Source organism: Lampris incognitus, chromosome 9, assembly GCF_029633865.1.
Source record: "Lampris incognitus isolate fLamInc1 chromosome 9, fLamInc1.hap2, whole genome shotgun sequence".
In the NCBI taxonomy this organism is placed as follows: domain Eukaryota; kingdom Metazoa; phylum Chordata; class Actinopteri; order Lampriformes; family Lampridae; genus Lampris; species Lampris incognitus.
The window spans coordinates 5,288,268-5,309,229 of NC_079219.1; the positions used below are offsets into that span (position 1 = coordinate 5,288,268).

A 20,962-nucleotide genomic window follows, 5' to 3' on the forward strand; every position below is an offset into this window, starting at 1 on the left:
CTCCATCTCTCACTCTCTCTCTGTCTGTCTCTCTCACTGTCTCTCTCCCGCTGTCTCTCTCTCACTGTCTCTCTCCCGCTGTCTTTCTCTGTGTCTCCCTCTCTCTCCATCTCTCTCACTCTCTCTCTGTCTGTCTCTCTCACTGTCTCTCTCCCGCTGTCTTTCTCTGTGTCTCTCTGTGTCTCCCTCTCTCTCCATCTCTCTCACTCTCTCTCTGTCTGTCTCTCTCACTGTCTCTCTCCCGCTGTCTTTCTCTGTGTCTCTCTGTGTCTCCCTCTCTCTCTCCATCTCTCACTCTCTCTCTGTCTGTCTCTCTCCCGCTGTCTTTCTCTGTGTCTCCCTCTCTCTCCATCTCTCTCACTCTCTCTCTGTCTGTCTCTCTCACTGTCTCTCTCCCGCTGTCTCTCTCTCACTGTCTCTCTCCCGCTGTCTCTCTCCCGCTGTCTTTCTCTGTGTCTCCCTCTCTCTCCATCTCTCTCACTCTCCCGCTGTCTCCCTCTCTCTCCATCTCTCTCACTCTCTCTCTGTCTGTCTCTCTCACTGTCTCTCTCTCGCTGTCTTTCTCTGTGTCTCTCTGTGTGTCTCTCTCTCTCTCTCTCTCATTCTCTCACTGTCTCTCTCTCGCTGTCTTTCTCTGTGTCTCTCTCTCTCCATCTCTCTCACTCTCTCTCACTGTCTCTCTCTCGTTGTCTTTCTGTGTCTCTCTCTGTCTGTCTCTCTTACCCTCTCCCCGTCTCTGTTACTCTCTCTCTCCGTCCCTCTTACTCTCTCTCTGTCTCTGTTGCTCTCTCCCCGTCTCTCTCTTGTCTGTGAGTGTGTCTCTGTCTGTCTCTCTTCCTGTCTCTCACTCTCTCTCTCTCTGTGTCTGTGTGTCTGTCTCTCTCTCACTCTCTTGCTCTGTCTCTCTCTCACCATCCCTCTCTCTCTCTCGCTCTCTCTCTCTCTCCCACACTCCTTTTCTCCCACTTCCACCACCAGCCACCCCCCACCCACCCCCCCAACCCCATGTGACTTTGAGTTTTCCATTTCCTTTTTTGGTGAAAATATCTGAAATGGAGGAGGCGGGAGGTGGTGGTTGTGATGGGGGTGGGTGGAGGAGGGGGCTTCACCAACACCGACAGGAGAGTATATCTGGCGGTCTGTTTGTTATTGGCCTCGGCGTGCTTCATCAAAAGCCTCGAGACGGTCTACTCAGCATATACAGCAGCTCGTGCATATACACATTAACACACACGTGCACTTTTTCTCTCACACACACACACACGCACACACATGCACGCACACACACACACACACACACACCAGATCACATGCCTCTTTTCTGTTACACACACAGGCCAGCTCTCTCTTGCACTCCCTTCTTAAAACTCGTTTTTCACGAGCACACACACACACACACACACACACACACACACACACACACACACACACACACACACACACACACACGCACCACTTTCCTCGAAAGAGGGCTCGCCCGGGCGTTGACAGTAGAAATAAGTCGAGGAAATGTTCCCCCGGCCAACACAAATACCACAGGACAAGGAACGAAGACCAGAACGAGCGCCGCGTCCAATGATGCAAGGACACGGCAGGGAAATGGTTGGATGCGAGATTTATTTAAAGAACTCAGCATGAAACTTTTCAGTCGCCGTGACTTCATTTGACAAGGCCTCTCAAACAATAAATCGCTATCGCTGCAGAATTTCGTCGTCACGTCAATTACCGTCTGATTTACATCCCATCTGAATTTCCATCTCAGAATGCGCGTTTGCCAACTCTGACTAGCCAGCATCAAAGCTCACATAAGGAAATATAGGCATTTTTTTGCATACTTTTTTTTTTTTTTTTTTTACATATATATTTGACGAACTAACGATGATAACAAACAGAAACAGCATTATTAGCGACAACATAATTATTACTCAGGCAAATGGTCATGGATGACGGAGGCATGCGTACTGCGGCGTTAGGGTGGGGGTACTGCACCCCCGCTCGCCTCCGGCTAGCCCACTCATTCTGCAAACCGCTGGCTCTGTGAGCATTAATATAGGAATACTCGGATACCGCAAAATCAACAGACAGCAAAACTAGGAAAATGTGAGAAGTCAAATTCAAGAAGAAGGAGGACAAAAAAAAAAGAAGAGAAGAAGAAGAGCCTACGAAGGACAAATAATAAGTGGTCTGGTGTCAGGTATAAGCTCTTCGCGTCGTGTTCGTATGTGCGTGTAGTATTATATAGTAAGAGGACATCTTTACCATAGTGCAAGTGGCTTCACTAACCTCAGATGGGCTACCTCGCCCGTCTGAGGCGTAGCCCCTCGAGCGACGGCCCCCCGTCGAGCCGGGCCTCTCGTTTGACTTCACATTTTGACACGCTGTACACAACCGTGGGGGGTGGGGGTGGGGGTGGGGGTCTACGAGCGATACTCATGTAGACAGATGTGAGACAGGACAGGAAACGGCGTGGGAAGGATAACCGACTCTCCGGGAAAGGCGACATTCGGAATAACGCGTGAAACGGCGGTTAAAAAAACAGTATTAGAACAGTAACTCAACCACACACAAAAAAACAACAAAAAACCCAACGGACTCGAAGCGTTATACCACGTCGTACACACACACACACATATATATATCAGTGTTGTTAGAGCCCCGCCGCCGCCCGAGGCGGCCGGTGGCTCGTGCAGAGGGCGTTAGATCAAGCACATGTTTGCAGAGCGGCCGCCGTTTGCTTCACTTTGGTTCGAGGGTAACACAAAAACAAACGGCGACATTGTTCTCAAGGCACTCCGTTAGACGAGAGTTAGTGGACTTGCATCGAGACGCGCGTTTGGTTTCGGATGGTCGCCGATGTTTCGGGATAATTCATCCAAACCACACAGCATCAACATGGGGTTTTTGTACGCACTGCAGGGACTACTTGTATGTGTGCGTGTGCGTGTGCGTGTGTGAGTGTGGGTGTGCACGTGTGTGTGAGTGGCTGGTGTGTAGGTTTATGTTGTGTGTCGGTCAGTGTGTACATGTTGCTTCCTGTGTGTTAGAAATAGAGAGAGAAACAGTGAGAGAGAGAGAGAGAGAGAGAGGCAACATGTGTTGGTCTTCATTATCAGCCACCTCGAGGATGTGTGTGTGTGTGTGTGTGTGTGTGTGTGTGTGTGTGTGTGTGTGTGTGTGTGTGTGTGTGTGGATGTGCACGTGTGTGTGAGTGGCTGGTGTGTAGGTTTATGTTGTGTGTCGGTCAGTGTGTACATGTTGCTTCCTGTGTGTTAGAAATAGAGAGAGAAACAGTGAGAGAGAGAGAGCGAGAGAGGCAACATGTGTTGGTCTTCATTATCAGCCACCTCGAGGATGTGTGTGTGTGTGTGTGTGTGTGTGTGTGGTGGTGGGTGGTGGTGGGTGGGGGTGGTGGTTGGTAAACAGCTGCTCTATAGGTTGCTGTTGCAGTCACGGCAGAGGATCCTGTCTCCATCCGGGTAGAAGCCGGCCCCGACCAGGGACACGGAGCACTGGGTGCAGGTGAAGCAGGGCTGGTGCCACTGGCGCTCCTCAAAAGAGATGTACTTCCCTCCTCCGAAACCTGGGACGGGGGGGGGGGGGGGGTTACACGGGACATAGATGATGAGCAAACCCTCCGAATTGCTTTGTTTGGTTTGTTTGATGATATTAGCACAAAAAAAAAAAAAAACAACAACAGAAAAATATCAGCGCGTCGAAACCAAATCAACAGAGGATGGAGAACGGAGCAAAGACAACGTCAGGAGGGCGGGGCATAAGCATTCATTCATTCATTCATTCATTCATTCATTCATCTTCAGCCACGTCTCCGGGGTCGGGTCACGGTGGCAGCAAGCTAAGTAGCGCACTCCAGACGTCCCCCCTCCCCCAGAGGTGGACAAACCCGGTCCAGAAATTAAAAACCCTAACCGTGTCTTTACTCCACCCGTGCACTAAACCGCCAGACTGCACTGACTAGTTTCCCAAATCCGCTGGTTTAATACAGGGATGGAGTAAAGACACGGTTAGGGTTTCTACTTTCTGGACCGGCTTTTCCACCTCTGCTCTCCCCAGCAACGCCCTCCAGCTCCTCCTGGGGGATCCCAAGGCGTTCCCAGGCCAGACTGGACATGTAGTCCCTCCAGCGAGTTCTGGGTCTACCCCGGGGTCTCCTCCCAGTTGACCGTGCCCGGTAAACCTCTAGAACAGTGTTTCTCAACCCAGTCCTCAAGGACCCCCTATCCTGCATATCTTCTTTGCAACCCTGAATAGGTGCCTGTTTGTAGTTATTCAACCAATCAGCAATGAATTTTGTCAGATGTTGCACACCTTGCATAATTAAGTGCTGCGAGATGATTGGTCGAGTAAGTACAAGCAGGGCTACCTATGCAGGGTTACAATGAACATCTGCAGGATGGGGGGTCCTTGAGGACTGGGTTGAGAAACACTGCTCTAAAGAAAGGTGCCCAGGAGGCATCCTGATCCGATGCCCGAACCACCGCAACTGGCTCCTTTCAATGCAAAGGCTCCACTCCCAGCTCCCTCTTCACCACAACGGTCTGGTACAACATCCGCATTACTGCTGATGCTGCACCAATCCGCCTGTCAATCCCCCGCTCCATCCGACCTTCACTCGTGAACAAGGCCCCGAGATACTTGAACTCCTCATCCCCAACTCAGAGGGAGCAAGGGCAAGGGAGTAATGAGTCCAGCCCCTCTCCAGGAGTTTGGTACCAGAGCCTATGCTATGTGTGGAGGTGAGCCCAACTATATCTAATTGGTACCGCTCCACCTCCCGCACCAGCTCAGGCTTCTTCCCTGCCAGACAGGTGACACTCCACGTCCCAAGGACCAGTCTGGGATGCCGGAAGTCGGCACGCCCCGGTCCCCGCCTTCGCCTGCCGCCCGGCCTGCATTGCACCCTACCCCAATGCTCATCCCCGCGTGTGGTGGGTCCACGAGGTGGGGCATAAGCAGGTGCCTCCCAATTCAATATTATGATGTCCTAGTGCTGACTCAGTACATATCGTGATTTTTTAAACATCTCAACATTATAAACACTGCAATTCAATGTTATGATTCCAGGCTCTGTCTCCTCCTGTCTAGGCTATGTGAAATCTGCAATAATCTAAAGAAAAAGCACACCAAAATGCATTTACTTTAAGCCCCGTGTGTTACAAAAGCTTAAAAAAACGGAGTTATGCGTCCCTGATTTACCATTCAATCAATTAAAAATCAATGATTTACAGATGCTGAAAGCATTACGTCAACCCTCTTCCCAGCATCTGCTCAATTCTGCTTCAACATTGTGATTCAGGGGAAATACTGTTGATTACAAACTGCTAACGGCTTAATATCACAACCCCCCCCTCCCCCCTTTTCTCCCAATTGTACTTCTGAGCCATCCCAGGAGCTGCTCCACCCCCTCTGCCGACCCGGGGAGGGCTGCAGACTACCACATGCCTCCTCCCATACATGTGGGAGTCACCAGCCGCTTCTTTTCACCTGGCAGTGAGGAGTTTCACCAGGGGGACGTAGCGTGTGGGAGGATCACGCTCTTCCCCTAGTTCCCCCTCCCCCCCCAAACAGGCGCCCTGACCGACCAAAGGAGGCGCTGGTGCAGCGACCAGGACACATACACACATCTGGCTTTCCACCCGCAGACACAGCCAATTGTGTCTTTAGGGACGCCCGACCAAGCTGTAGGTAACACGGGGATCCGAACTTGCGATCCCCATGTTGATAGGCGATGGAATAGATCGCTATGCTACCCGGATGCCCTTAATATCACGATTTTACGCCTCATCAATTTTGAAGCCCAACCCTCAATTTCAATAAAATCTGTGAGTTTGCGATCATCTATAGGTGAGAAACGATTCATAGGTTGGGGCCAAGTGATGTAAGCATAGCAGGACAAACACAGCGGCAGCTAATAACACGGACGATGGGTTCATCTGATCGAAGCTGGGTACACGCAAGAGGACTTTTTACATTCTAATCAATACTTAAAATGGACGAGACCACACACATAACGACAGATTTCACAGATTTTCTTTTTTAGATTTTTTTTTTTTGCGGCATTTTCTGCCCTCACTTGATAGCAATAGCCGAGAGAAGGACAGGAAAGGCAGGGGGCGAGAGAGAGGGGATGACATGCAGCAAAGGGCCCGGGCAGGATTCAAACCCAGCCCACTGCAGTAAGGACTCAGCCTGATGTGGTATGCCCTCTCCCGGGTGAGCCACTGCTAGAAACTCTTGTGATTCAACGTGAAACAAACGAGGAGGTTGACCACTCCCCAGTAAGCCAGGCTCTCATTGGCTGTTGTGAGTTTCTGCACCACATTCCACCGTAGTTCCTCGGACACAGCATATCCAGTCATAAATATCACACTTCTGATATTAATCGGGCCGGTTAGCTTGCGAGGGGATCGGGAGGCTAAAGACTGAATACCTCCCGTTATAGATGGTTTTCATTTGCAGATAGTCGCAAACTCACAACAGCCGCAAAGGCTTTGGTTGGCCTTTTCATTTCAACACAGTGACCCGGTCTTACCTGTGATGGGCTTACTGCAGGCCTCGCACTTCTTGGCGTACAGACTTCCGAAGCATTTAAGGCAGTAGGGGCTGTCCTCCCGGGAGGTGAAGTGCTGACCGGCCAGCTGCATCTTACAGCCGGTGCACACAAAGCACTCCTTATGCCAGGGCTCATCCCGGTAGGTCACTCCCCCTTTAGACAGAGTCTGGACGGAAAAGGAGGGAAGACAAAAGAAGGCAGATCAAAAGCCAGCTAGTCTCAAGGGCACCATCACAAGGATCTATAATAAACTAGCCACTATAAATCCTCAGCCAATGGCTGGCCTTGGAAACCTCTGGGAGCAGGATCTGGGTAGTCCTCCCCCGGATGATCTGTGGGATGCAGTTTTGGACCAGCTACACTCTCCCTCTTCATGCAGTAGATTTGGGCTTATCAGTTTGAGATTGTTCACCGTGTCCACCTTACCAAAGCTAAAATGGCCAAATTTACCCCAACATCGACCCCACTTGTGACGGAAGTACTGCCCCCCCCCATCCCCCTTTTCTCACCAACTGTACCCGGTCAATTACCCCACTCTTCCGAGCCGTCCCGGTCTCTGCTCCACCTCCTCTGCTGATCCGGGAGGGCTGCAGACTACCCCATGCCTCCTCCCATACATGTGGAGTCACCAGCCGCTTCTTTTCACCTGACAGTGAGGAGTTTCACCAGGGGGATGTAGCACGTGGGAGGATCACGCTATTCCCCCCCAGTTCCCCCTCCCACCTGAACAGGTGCCCCGGCCGACCAGAGGAGGCGCTAGTGCAGCGACCAGGACACATACCCACATCTGGCTTCCCACCCGCAGACATGACCAGTTGTGTCTGTAGGGACGCCTGATCAAGCCGGAGGTAACACGGGGATTCGAACCGGCGATCCCCGTGTTGGTAGGCAACGGAATAGACCGCTAGGCTACCCGGACGCTCCCCTAACCCAAGCCTTAACCAGAACCTCAGAAATGCTGTTTCTCATCAGGACCGAGCTTTGATCCCCATGAGGACTTCTGGCTGCTCCCGACACACACACACACACACACACACACACACACACACACACACACACACACACACACACACACACACACACACACACACACAATGTAGAAAGTATCGGCAGTGTTAAGGAAAATTTCGCATAGTGTAGCGGACTTACCCTGCCCCCACCCCCCAACAAGGCCCCTAAGGTTCCTCCATCCACCCCCGCCCCACCCCCCACACTGCCGCAGGGTCCCTAAGGCCCCCCCTGCAGGCCCCCCGGCCTCTGCACCTGTTTGGCAAAGCCGTTGCGGCCGGGCCAGCCGCCCCCCTCCACGCTGACCTTTTCAGTTCTGGTGAATTATGCTGATGTAGCCCGCTACAACAGCGCGCTACAACAGGTGAACACTTTATCCAGATTAAGTAGTGAAGTAAAAACCAGAGTCACGCCAAAAACTCAAACATCTAAACACTGACAGGCGAACGAGTTGCAAAGTATTTCCACTTTTTTACTTCACAGCTCACGGAGGCAAATGTGTAATTTGTGGTAATGGGCTACACAAACGCATCTGACCTGACTTGACTTTGTTATTTCAGGGAGCGTCATTAACAGAACCAGCAGCTCGTGGTCCAGGGTCCTTACGAACGGGACCCTGTCCCGCTGAGCGGGGGCTCTCACCCTGTTCACTGGCGGGAGTTTCCTGTTCACGCTTTTGTCGATTTCTAACAACTGTGATCCCTACAATGCCCGGCCGAGCCGGAGGTTCGAACCTCGAGCTGCTGAAATATTAACCCACGGCACCACCTGAGAGCTACACCTTTGCACTTTACATCATTTCGCCCACATTCATTCATTCATTATCCAAACCACTTATCCTTAATCAGGGTCACGGGGATGCTGGAGCCTATCCCAGCAGTCACTGGGCGGCAGGCGGGGAGACTCCCTGGACAGGCCGCCAGGCCGTCACAGGGCTGACACACACACACACACACACACACACACACACACACACACACACACACACACACACACACACACACACATTTACACCTAGGGACGGTTTAGTAGGGCCGAGTCACCTGACCTACATGTCTTTGGACTCTGGGAGGAACCCGGAGCCCCCGGAGGAAACCCACACAGACACGGGGGGGAACATGCAAACTCCACACAGAGGACGACCCGGGACCACCCCCGAGATTGGACCACCCCGGGGCTCGAACCCGGGACCCTCGTGCTGTGAGGCGACGGCGCTAACCACTGCGCCACCGTGCCGCCGTAATTATCCTTATCTAAAATAAACAAGCCATGTTCCCAGCCATGCTTCTGCAAGCGCCTCCTGCTTTCTGCAAGCATGTCCGGCTACTTGTTGTAACACTGTAACATTCGGGTATGAATCAAAGAGGGTTGAATCAGTTCATCTGGATACAACGTTTACTGGCAGACGCGTTTCCTCACTCGTCCAAGTGATGAGTGATGAAACGTATCTGCCAGTGAACGCTGTATCCAGATGAACCGATTCAACCCTCTTTGATCCTCTTACCTGGATTTTCGAGCATGCATCAAGACATTGGATATGAAAAGGCATCTGAGGGGGCAGACCTTTTTACACCGGGTGCAGCGTGGAGCAAACTTGTCCTCATAGCAGGGCACACAGTAGTGTTCATCCTTGTCGGGGATGAAGGACTTGGAGCCGATGGGCTGCTCACAGCTGTGGCAGATGAAGCAGCCTTCATGCCATGTGGAGCCACCATACTCCAGCTTCCTAGTACCTACGGGGGAGAGAGAGAGAGAAAGAGAGAGAGAGACTGAGACCAGGATTTGGTGATGAATGAATTTGTTGGGATTGATCTCGTGCACTCCCAGATGGACACCATCCGTCCACCCATATTATCTGAACCGCTTATCCTGCTCTCAGGGTCGCGGGGATGCTGCAGCCTATCCCAACAGTCACTGGGCAACAGGCGGGGAGACACCCTGGACAGGCCACCAGACCAACACACACACACACACACACATTCATACCTACGGGCAATTTAGTACAGCCGAGTCACCTGACCTACAGGTCTTTGAGTCACCTGACCTACAGGTCTTTGGACTGTGGGAGGAAACCGGAGCCCCCGGAGGAAACCCACACAGACACGGGGAGAACATGCCACCTCCACACAGAGGACGACCCCCAAGGTTGAACTACCCCGGGGCTCGAACCCAGAACCTTCTTGCCGTGAGGCGACCGCGCTAACCACTGCGCCACCGTGCCGCCCACAGATGGACACGTCACATACAAGTACACACTCCTAACATCTGCCGCACACACTTCCTGGAACACTCTCTGGATTACATCCTTCTTCCTACTACTTTCTCCCCGTCCCCCTTTTTTGCGTCTTCTACTTTATCACTATAAATGTTGTCCTAAACTGATACGGATGAGATGGATTTAATTATATATTCGGTTGAGCACATGTCAGTGTCTGTTTCTCTGAGTTATCAAATGCATGTTGCCATTTTCCCTTTCTGAGCATCCTGGTTTCTACTTGTGGCGATTGTCAGCCTCTTGGGGAAGCGATGCCGATTGGCTGTTTCGCTGATCAAACACGCTGAAGAGGGGAACTGGCGGGGGCTATAAATGTAAAACAAAATCCCCACGCTCTTGTCCTCCCACAGATCATCCAAAGGACGGGGTTATCGTAAACGGTTCTTGATTGCCTTTGCAGGTGGAGAACCTGAACCCCATTTGCAGATGAACTCTGTCTAGGACACCTTGGCGTGCGAAGTCCCTGTGTTGTATGCCAAGCCTGCTGACGGCACAGGTTTAAAAAGAAAATCTTTCTTTTGAAATTCAAAAATTACAGACATTAATGTCCATCCATCCATTCTCCAAACCGCTTATCCTGCTCTCGGGGTCACGGGGATGCTGGAGCCTATCCCAGCAGTCACTGGGCAACAGGCGGGGAGGCACCCTGGACAGGCCACCACACACACACACACACACACACACACACACACACACACACACACACACACACACATTCATTCCTAGGGACAATTTAGTACGGCCGAGTCACCTGACCTACATGTCTTTGGACTGTGGGAGGAAACCGGACCACCGGAGGAAACCCACACAGACACAGGGAGAACATGCAAACTCCACACAGAGGACGACCCGGGACGACCCCCAAGGTTGGACTACCCCTGAGGCTCGAACCCAGGACCTTCTTGCTGTGAGGCGACCGCGCTAACCACTGTGCCACCGTGCTGCCTGGTACATCCGCCGGGACCCAAACCCGGAGTCTCTGGATTAATGTAAATCGTTCAAATGTATTGGTGAACTATCCAGTTGCTGCCAATTGATCCGTTGCATTGGATTCTGAAAGGGATCTAACGTTAGCTGTAAGTAATAATGGTAATGAAAGGTGCCGTATAAATTAAATCAACTTACTTACTTAATGAAAGCAGACATAAACATTTCTGCTGAACGTAATGTTTTCACCGAAGGATACATTTCAGTGAGAACAGTTCCCTGCCGGGGAGTCCAGGACACTTCGGCACCTGGGTGACTATCGCTGACAGCGGCGAGTCTTTCAGCGGGCCTATCAGATCAATCTTGATAATCCCAAGAGGTTCCACTTACATGGCTTCCATCAAGGTCGCCGCTCTTTATCTCCCCAGCTACGCTTGGCAAACCACTTCAGCTCACCACCAAGTTATGAAACAGAGAAGTGGGTGTGTGTGTGTGTCACTTTGAGTGTGCAGGCATGCAGTGGCGGTTCTAGATTGTATGGTGCCCTGGGGCAAACCCCCCCCCCCACTCCACCACCAAACTTGTGTGTCTACTCCCCACTCCCCACCCCGCCAACAAACAGCAATTTTTATTTAGACATTTGGAACAACACAAATAAGTAATCATAACGTTTAAAACCATATAAATATAAAAAATACAAGATTCAAATATCCAAAAGCAGTAACAAGTAACAGAAATAAATTGTAGTAAAAAATACAAATTGAAAAAAAGGATCAAATTATTACACTATTATCCTATTGCTAATAAAAAACTAAATTGCACAAATCCTATACCACACAAATACACAAACATGATAACACACTTATAAAGAAGAGCACCTGATTATTGCACTATTGCACTTCAAATAAGTAGCACACAAACTAAATTTTACAACTGCCACCTAAACCCTGACCTTTCTTGCCTTCCTTCAGGAAATCAGGAACACTATTTGTCGTTTCATTTCATGCACTTGTGTACATGAAATGAAACCAAACCCCCAGCCCACAGCAGTGACAAAAACACATCCAGAAACTACAAGAACACACATACCCAAACTAATCACTGTCCAAGGGAACGAACGCCAGCCAGGATGACTGTCGTAACCGCCAGTCTGCATGGGCTAGCAGTTAGCTTAGCCCGCCCCGCTTCCGCGTCCTGTCAGACCGCCCTCGGCGTTTCCTCCTCGGGTGCAGTTCCAGGCCGTGGTCCCTGGGCCCACCCGAAGAAACAGACCAAGTTCTTCCAGCCGATCCAACGCCAGCTCCCCCAGACAGACATCGTCGACACACCTCCCCGCACTCCTCACGACGACGTCAAAAACACCAGTCAATGCCAAGTCAGGCCGCCGCCAGACCGCCCTCGGTGTTTTCAGAACTGCCAGTCTGCATGGGCTAATAGTTAGCTTAGCCTTCCCCGCTCTCCCAGCCGATCCAGCCCCAGCTCTCCCAGCCATCAAACCAAGACAAAACTTAGACGCAGATGTGGACAAAGACACTGCATGGACGGTGCTGGGTGAGGCCGCTGCAAACGCGAATTCGCACAGCCATCTTCCCACACTGGGAAGATCCGGCACTGGGTGAGGCTGCTGCAAACGGCCATCTTCCCACACTGGGAAGATCCGGCACTGGGTGAGGCTGCTGCAAACGGCCATCTTCCCACACTGGGAAGATCCGGCACTGGGTGAGGCTGCTGCAAACGGCCATCTTCCCACACCGGGAAGATGGTGGACATCAGGTATGATTCGATGAGCTTCAGCTTTGAAAAGCTGCTCTCTACTTCAGCTAGGGTCACTGGGAGGGTAAGACAAATTCTGAGAGCAGTCCACAAATTTGGATGAATTTCTGGGAGCGCCCTTCTGTGTATAAATATCAGCAGCTCAAGCAGGGTCATGGTCGTGAACAGGACCAGCACATGCACTTCTGCCGCTCTGGGTGAAAAAGGATTATGCCGGCCCTCTATTTGCAATGTACCATACCAGCAATAACACACAACGGCCAATATTCCATACACTTAACGCAAATAGTCTACTGCAATGCTAGTGTGCTCAAAATGTCAACAATATGCATGGTGCAATATGCAGATATTTTGCAGATCCATATACCAATAATGCACCAAACAGGCCTGCGCCTCCGTGCCACCTCTCCTCAATCTATCTAATGAATAAAGATATCAAATCAAATTTTATGCCAAACATGTTCATTCCAGGACCTTGACAACAACTTTTAAACAAAGCCCATCCTCTTACTTCCAGCACCACTGTCAGCACATACAAATGCACAAACACACACCTCCATTCGTGCACCTTTTACATCCCCACTCTTCTGCAGTGGTGTCTGATGCTGTGTGTGGGACAAGCACACAATTGGGGTGGTACCATGACAGACATTTGCTGCACTGGACCATCACCTCCCTGTTGTGTGAGGTTCTGTTGACACAATGCATGGTGGCAAACGATATCAGGCTCTCCAAGACAGGAGCCCGAGTCTTTGTGCTGACCTCTGCAGTGATGCATATGAAGTTGGGATTGTGTCCAGAAACTGGTAATCCAAAAAAAACCTTCATCCAGCATCCGTGGCGGCTGGCCAGTACAGGGCGCTGGGGCACTGCCCCCTTCAAATATCAAGAGATGAAAATCTACTTAACCATGTTAAACATAATTTAGTGGTATAATGCAAATAATGATGAAATAAAAGTGTTTTCAGTCTGTGAGCGCCTGTCAGCAGCATTAAATACTGGTTCAAATGGTATTTGGTTGGTTTCTGTCTGAATACATATACTTCCTGTCTGAATACATATACTTCCTGTCTGAAGACATATACTTCCTGGGTGAGGGGCGCCGGCCAAACCATACCTTATGTGAGCCCTCAAACTCGTGACGAGCAGGTGACCGGAGGCTGCTGTCTGATTGGTTTCTTCAGATTTTCCATGAATGATGAATGATGTGTTTAAGCTCTCATAAATGCACAGTATTTTGACTTATTTATTTTATTCATTTTCAAACTGGTGTACACTGCAATAACTTTAGCACTGGTTTTGCTCTTAGATGCTTGTTTAGATGCACTTATGACCTCTGGTGACTAGTAGTTCTCCTGACTTCCTACGTTAAATGCAATTATTGTAAGTCGCTTTGGATAAAAGCATCGGCTAAATGACTGTAATGCAATGTAATGCCATTATAGAAGATTTTGGCATCCCATGATTTGAAATTACTAGAGTAAAAAGAAAAAGAAAAAGGAATTTGAATCTGTGACAGCGGCCCTTGGGAAACTGGTGTTCAAGAACGTAGTGAAATTTGTTGAGGACGATTTCATGTCATTATTATATTGGCATTTAAAAAGTGGTGGATGTACAACTGAATTGCCATTTAGTAGGATTTTACATCCCATAATTCCACCAGCAAAAAAAGCATAAAGGTACTCGGGCAGCTGATCTTCAGGGATATAGTTGTGGATGCTGATAACAACTAAATTCACTTATTTTATGTCGTCTTGAAAAGCGGCATGTATACAATTGAACTGCAATTTTGTAGGATTTTGGCATCCCATAATTCCAAATTGCTATATTAAAAAAAATTGAAATTCATTACTGGTGTACATGTGAAGCTGGTCTTCAAGAATTTAGTGGAGTTTGTTGAAAACAAATTGATTTGCTTAAATTATGGACATTTAAAAAGCTGCATGTATGTAACTGAATGGCCATTTTAAAGGCTTTTGCATCCCATAATTCCAAATTACTACAGTAAATAAAACATGAAGTCATGATAGCTGCACCTTGGGACTCGTCTTTAAGAATGTAATAGAGTTTCCTGTAAACAATTTGATATAATTATTTTATGGACTTTTAAAAAGCAGCATTTATTCAATTGAATGGGGATTTGGGAGGATTTTGGCATCCCATAATTCCAAATTGCTACAGTAAAAAAGCATGAAATTCGTGACAGAGATACGCGGGGACCCGGTCTTCATGAATGTAGTGGAGCTTTGTGAAAATGTAATTATTTCAATACATTTAGAAAGTGGCATGTATTGAAGTGAATGGTATTTAGGAGGATTTTGGCATCGCATAATTCAAAATTGTTAACAGTAAAAAAGCCGTTATTTCATATCATGAACATCTGGGGACCTGGTCTTCAAGAACGCAGCGGAGTTTCCTGAAAGCAATTTCATATAATTATTTTATGGACCTTTAAAATACAGCATGCGCACGAGTGAATGGCGGTTTTGCAGGATGTTTGGAATCCCATAGTTGTAAACTGGTACAGTAAAAAAGCATGAAATTAATGTCAATCATACCCAGGAAGCCAGTCTTAAAGAGTCTAGTGGTGTGTGGTGAAAACATTTTGATACGATAACTTCATAGATTGTTAATAATTAGGGATATTATGGACTTTGCTCCCCAATAAAAAAAAACATTTATCACTTTTTGAGGGGCGGGTAGGTTGTTTTAGGTGAATCAGACCTGACCAGATTATGATCAAAGATAGCATCCGGACGTGGGCCACTTCAGGTCACACCCGGATGATGTGGCCTGAAGTGATCACACTTCCATCACACTTCAATGATGCGGCACTGATGGTCTTCTTCTGGCCCTGACAAAACGGATGTGAGCCTGAAGTGGCCCACATGTATAATAGCAAATATGGCCCAAATATGCCAAATCAGATGGGGTCCTTTTTTGGCAAAGATGTGGTGCTCTTGGCAACATGTGACCTGGATGTGACCCTGAAGTGGCCCGTGTGGTAAATGGTGAATATGGCCCAAATATCACAAAACAAATATGGGCCACCTTTGGCAAATATGTGGCACATGCAGCATTGCTATGGCTTGGTTCTGGCCCAGATCTGGCAAGCAGGAGCGGACCGCCCAAGTGCCATCATTCCACGTGGTTTGTGGGCCGGATGAAAGTGTCGGGTGTGGGACGGGTCCGGGCCACAGCAGTTTTGCAATCTGGGTTGGGCCTGGAACTCACCTCACACATTTGAGATCTCTTCACTTCTTTTCAAGGTGAGTCACTTAGCACACAATTACACAGCAAATGAGCAATCCACACAAAGTGAACCGAGGTGAACTACGGTAGACTGTGTGGTACTGGGCGCTTCACGGAAACGCCGGCTGATTTATGAGCGCCGTGTCGGCCACTACAGCCGTGCTGAAATAGTTGACGGGCTTATCTCTTGTTATTATCAGGCTGCCTGGCGGTCGGCCAGCTCTAAGGATTTGGCTCACAGACAACAAGTCAAACAGACTGGCAATTACTCTGTCACATTCAGTCTTGGCTGCTGTTCAATCACCCACTCTCACCCTTGTCCCTCCTTTCTTTTCCTTTTCCCTTTTTTTTTTACCCCCAAACCCTCTTGTACCTGTTTGAGCCTCGCTCATCTGTGCCTCCTTTTACTTCAAGTGATTTAGCGCAGGCGTACGCTTTGACACATCGCCGTCATCAAAACTGATCTGTTTTATCACGGGTCCGCATATGGCGTACAGAACACTCGAGCCTGGATATTATTAAACGACACCACAGCACATGAAATGGGTTCTGCCTAAGCGTACGATGAGGTAATCGCCGTCGACAACAGTGGATAACGGCACCGGAGATACGCCAGAATAACCAAATGAACCAAGTACTCGAAGGATCTGCAGAAGTAACGTGGAAGAAAACGAGTATTCCAACGAAACACGGCGTTCGCATGGACTCTTACCTCTCGGTCGTGTCGGGGCCAAGTAGACCCGTTTTCATTTTTCAGTATTAATGAAAAAGTATTAAACACATGCCTTTCAGCGTGATATCCATCTGCAGAGACAGTCATCCACGTCCAAGAAAAACCGCCTCTGGCCAATCGACTTTTTTCTTTCAAAGCAATCGAAAGATGAAACCCGATACCCATCATTATAACAGAATATACAAACCACCCGCTTTAAAGCTAACGTGGAGCTACTATGTCTTATAACCGCACAATTATGTCATCACCAATTATTGCCTTCACTCGACTTTTATTGAGGTCACATTGCATTGTATTTTTGTACTGTATTGTGTTGTACTGTTGTCTTATATCCTACTTTCACTCCCTGACTAGGGACTAGTCATTCATCTCATCTTCAGCCGCTTGTCCGGGGTCGGGTTGTGGTGGCAGCAAGCTAAGTAGGGCACTCCAGACGTTCTTCTCCCCAGCAACGCCCCGCCAGCTCCTCCTGGGGGATCCCAAGGCCTTCCCAGGCCAGACTGGACATGTAGTCCCTCCAGCTCCTCCTGGGGGATCCCAAGGTATTCCCAGGCCAGTCTGGACATGTAGTCCCTCCAGCGAGTTCTGGGTCTACCCCGGGGTCTCCTCCCAGTTGGCCGTGCCTGGTAAACCTCCAAAGGAAGGCACCCAGGGGGCATCCTGATCAGATGCCCCAACCACCTCAACTGGCTCCTTTCGACAGGAAGGAGCAGCGGCTCCACTCCGAGCTCCCCCCGGATGTCCGAGCTCCTCACCCTATCTCTAAGGCTGAGCCCAGACACCCTGCGGAAGAAACTCATTTCAGCCGCTTGTATCTGCGATCTCACCCTTTTCGGACACTACCCAAAGCTCATGACCATAGGGGAGGGGTGGAACGAAGACTGACTTGGTAAACTGAGAGCTTTGCCTTCCGCCTCAGCTCCCTCTTCACCACAACGGTCCGGTACAACGTCCACATTACTGCTGATGCTGCACCAATCCGCCTGTCAACCCCCCGCTCCATCCTACCCTCACTCGTGAACAAGACCCCGAGATACTTGAACTCCTTCACTTGAGGCAGCAGCTCATCCCCAACCCGGAGGGAGCAATCCACCATTTTCTAGTAGACTAGGGACTATATAAGGTGAATATTAGCTTGAATCTGAATGAAATAAGATACAAAACTGCCTTTTCACACACACACACACACACACACACACACACGCTTGCAGCTTGGAAAGGACACGGGTAAAACCCCAAATGCAAAGCGGATTCCCAGAAATTGTGACTCTGCAGCCACAGCCTGCTCCGTCACTGCCTGGGGCGTGTCTCTCCGTCTGTCTCCACAGCTTCACATTTGATTATGTATCAAAAAACAAAATCAGCAGAAAGGCAAATTTGGCCCAAATGTCCTTGTGATAAAAACGTTTCTTCTTTCCAGGTTGCAGAGAGGAGTGCAAGGCTTCTAGTGGCAGCAGGTTGTTCACTACACGCTGCAAGAAATTCACCTGCACACTGAAATCCTGCCCGGTGTGTTATTCAGACACTAAACGCTGAACAGGGAACATTAATCTGCTTTGGGCTGGAAATGTTTTGTTCATATTGTGTCATTTAGAATAAAACTTCCTTTGAATAAAATCTCAGCGAAATAAATTCATTCATTTTGCTTTATTTTAATAAAATGTATTTTATAATATATTTGTTTTAATGAAATGTTTCCATTTCCCAAAATGAATTTTAAATGAAATAACTAAACTTAATCACTCCATTGACCTATATGGGTTACTTTGTCTAAACATGATAAAAACCAAAACAATGCCGAATAACAGGTGAAATAAAAGAAGAACTGTCACCCGTTTATTCCATAAATACCCTTTTCCTTTGTTTTTCACAGCTAAATATGAAGATCACCGTCCCCTTGCATTCAGCATGGGGAATATGGTTGATAAACTACACCTTTTTTTTTCCTTGAAAACGTTTGGCAAATTCAAGGCTGAATGTGATCCATCAAGGATAATGTAGTCTCCATCTGCATAAGTATTGATTATATTGTTAATAATTGAGATGAAAATAAATGTATGGACTATGTTTGCATACATTTTATTCACTGTATTATTGTCAGGGGTGTAGCACAGAACTCTGGGCCCTATACATCAGCAGTCCCTGTGGGCCCCTTTCCTCTTTTGTCTCTCACGCATCACTTTGAGTTCCAGCATACTGTATATTATTTACTATCGCCGTACATTAATCTGTTTTAACCTGACTTAACCTTGCACCAGCAGTCACTCACGACAGGACTAGATGAGCTGCACCGAGAGATGCTCGTGAGGGGCGGACTGAAACCATTTTGCACCTTTTGTAAGGGGTGGGAGGGGCCTCAGAGGGGTGGGAGGGGCCTCGGAGAGGGGTGGGAGGGGCCTCAGAGCCTGCACTATTTTCTTTAAGTCCCTCAACCGATGTATTGAGCCAGTTTTAACTGAAGTTATGACACTAACTAGTTAGAAACTGAAACACTTGGGCAGTGGGGCGGCAGGGCTCAGGAGGTAGAGCGGGCCGTCCGGTAATCGGAAGGTTCCTGGTTCAATCCCTGGCTCCTTCAGGGAGCATGTCGAAGTGTCCTTGAGCAAGACACTGACACCCAGCCGCTCCCGATGAGCAGCTTGCCACCTTGTGATGGCAGGCCTGCCATCAGTGTGTAGATGTGAGACACACATTGTAAAGCGCTTTGAGTGGCGGGTAGACCAGAACAGCGCTGTATAAATGCAGTCTAAGTACACACAAATCACTTTAATTTACTTACAGAAATAAAATTTTGCAAACCAAAACAAACTTTTAATTCCAGGCTTCCCAAGGGCCCCCCAGGCCCCCACCCCCTCCCTTCTGGGCCCTGGTAGGTCCTCCCTCCCCCCGCCCCATCTATTGTAGATGGTATGAGAATGCTAAGCTAAACGTTTTCCTTTGTGACCTTGCTCGTCAACATACCTGGCATGACGGTTTTGTCGCAGGCCACACACTTGGAGGAGAACTCGTTACAGTAGCAGTCGTTGCAGAGCAAGGCGTCGTCCTGGCTGGTGAAGGGCTCGTCCGCCAAGGAGCGATCGCAGCGGAAACAGCGGAAGCAATGTTCGTGATAATGCCGGTCCTCATAGAACAGCTCCTGGAGATGGCGTCCAATGAAAAACAAGGAGGGGAGGGGGGGTAATTTCATACATGTGGCACCAAACACAATGTATTTATTGCCTCAGACAAAAACACAGTCTAGGACCGTGCTGAGAAACATATGCCCCTTTTCCACTACATGGTACCGGCTCAACTCGCTACTGTGTCCTTTTTCATTACCGTAACAGTACCCCCTCAGTGTAGCTGGTCGTCATAGCGACGCCTGGTTTTCAATTTCAAAATGTACTTTTAATACCGCTTCGGTATTTAAAAATGCCGGGTGATAGCCATGGATAATACGTCCATGGTGATGGATAATACACCCATGGTGATGGATAATACGCCCATGGTGATAGATAATACGTCCATGGTGATGGATAATACGTCCATGGTGATGGATAATACGTCCATGGTGATGGATAATACACCCATGGTGATGGATAATACGTCCATGGTGATGGATAATACGTCCATGGTGATGGATAATACACCCATGGTGATGGATAATACGTCCATGGTGATGGATAATACGCCCATGGTGATGGATAATACGCCCATGGTGATAGATAATACGCCCATGGTGATAGATAATACGCCTATGGTGATGGATAATACGCCCATGGTGATGGATAATACGCCCATGGTGATGGATAATACGCCCATGGTGATAGATAATACATCCATGGTGATGGATAATACGCCCATGGTGATGGATAATACATCCATGGTGATGGATAATACGCCCATGGTGATGGATAATACGTCCATGGTGATGGATAATACGTCCATGGTGATGGATAATACGTCCATGGTGATGGATAATACGTCCATGGTGATATCCCATGCGCGCATTGATGACGCGTGACACAAAAATGATGCAGTGACGCGTTTCTCTGACCAATCAGAGGTCTGCATTGATTTTGTACCCGCTCCAGTTTTGTTTTTTGTTTTTTTAACCTCGACAAAGGTGGTACCAGAGAAGTGGTAACAGTTACCAAAATGCTGGTACTTTCCAGTAATGGAAAAGGAAAAAAGGGCGAGTCGAGTCGAGCCGAGTCGAGTCGAGTCTAGCCGGTATCATGTAGTGGAAAAGGTAGAGATTAAGGGTTGTAGACACAGCCAGCGTGGAGAGCCGACCTCATTTTATGTCAGGATCAGACTACACGAATTCAGCCCCATTTTGACACCATTTTATCGTCGGCAACAAATGTCCAGCGTCGGGCCCAATTATGAACGTCGTCCTTACTCCCTGTAGTGTGACATCATGGAAGAACAGCGATGCGGC

General features: G+C 48.8%; 1 protein-coding gene across 1 annotated transcript in view; it reads right to left on the minus strand.

Annotated features, from left to right (window-relative positions):
- Positions 1 to 3,159: 3,159 nt before the first annotated feature.
- The window catches only part of fhl3a (four and a half LIM domains 3a), a 76,565-nt gene continuing 58,762 nt past the window's right edge, over positions 3,160 to 20,962 (minus strand). Inside the window, exons 3-6 of the mRNA XM_056285671.1 lie at positions 19,501 to 19,675; positions 9,143 to 9,312; positions 6,551 to 6,737; positions 3,160 to 3,580 (exon numbers count right to left, since the gene is read on the minus strand). Coding sequence (XP_056141646.1) covers positions 3,429 to 3,580; positions 6,551 to 6,737; positions 9,143 to 9,312; positions 19,501 to 19,675 — 684 coding nt within the window. The 3' untranslated portion in view covers positions 3,160 to 3,428. The remainder of the gene's footprint in view (positions 3,581 to 6,550; positions 6,738 to 9,142; positions 9,313 to 19,500; positions 19,676 to 20,962) is intronic.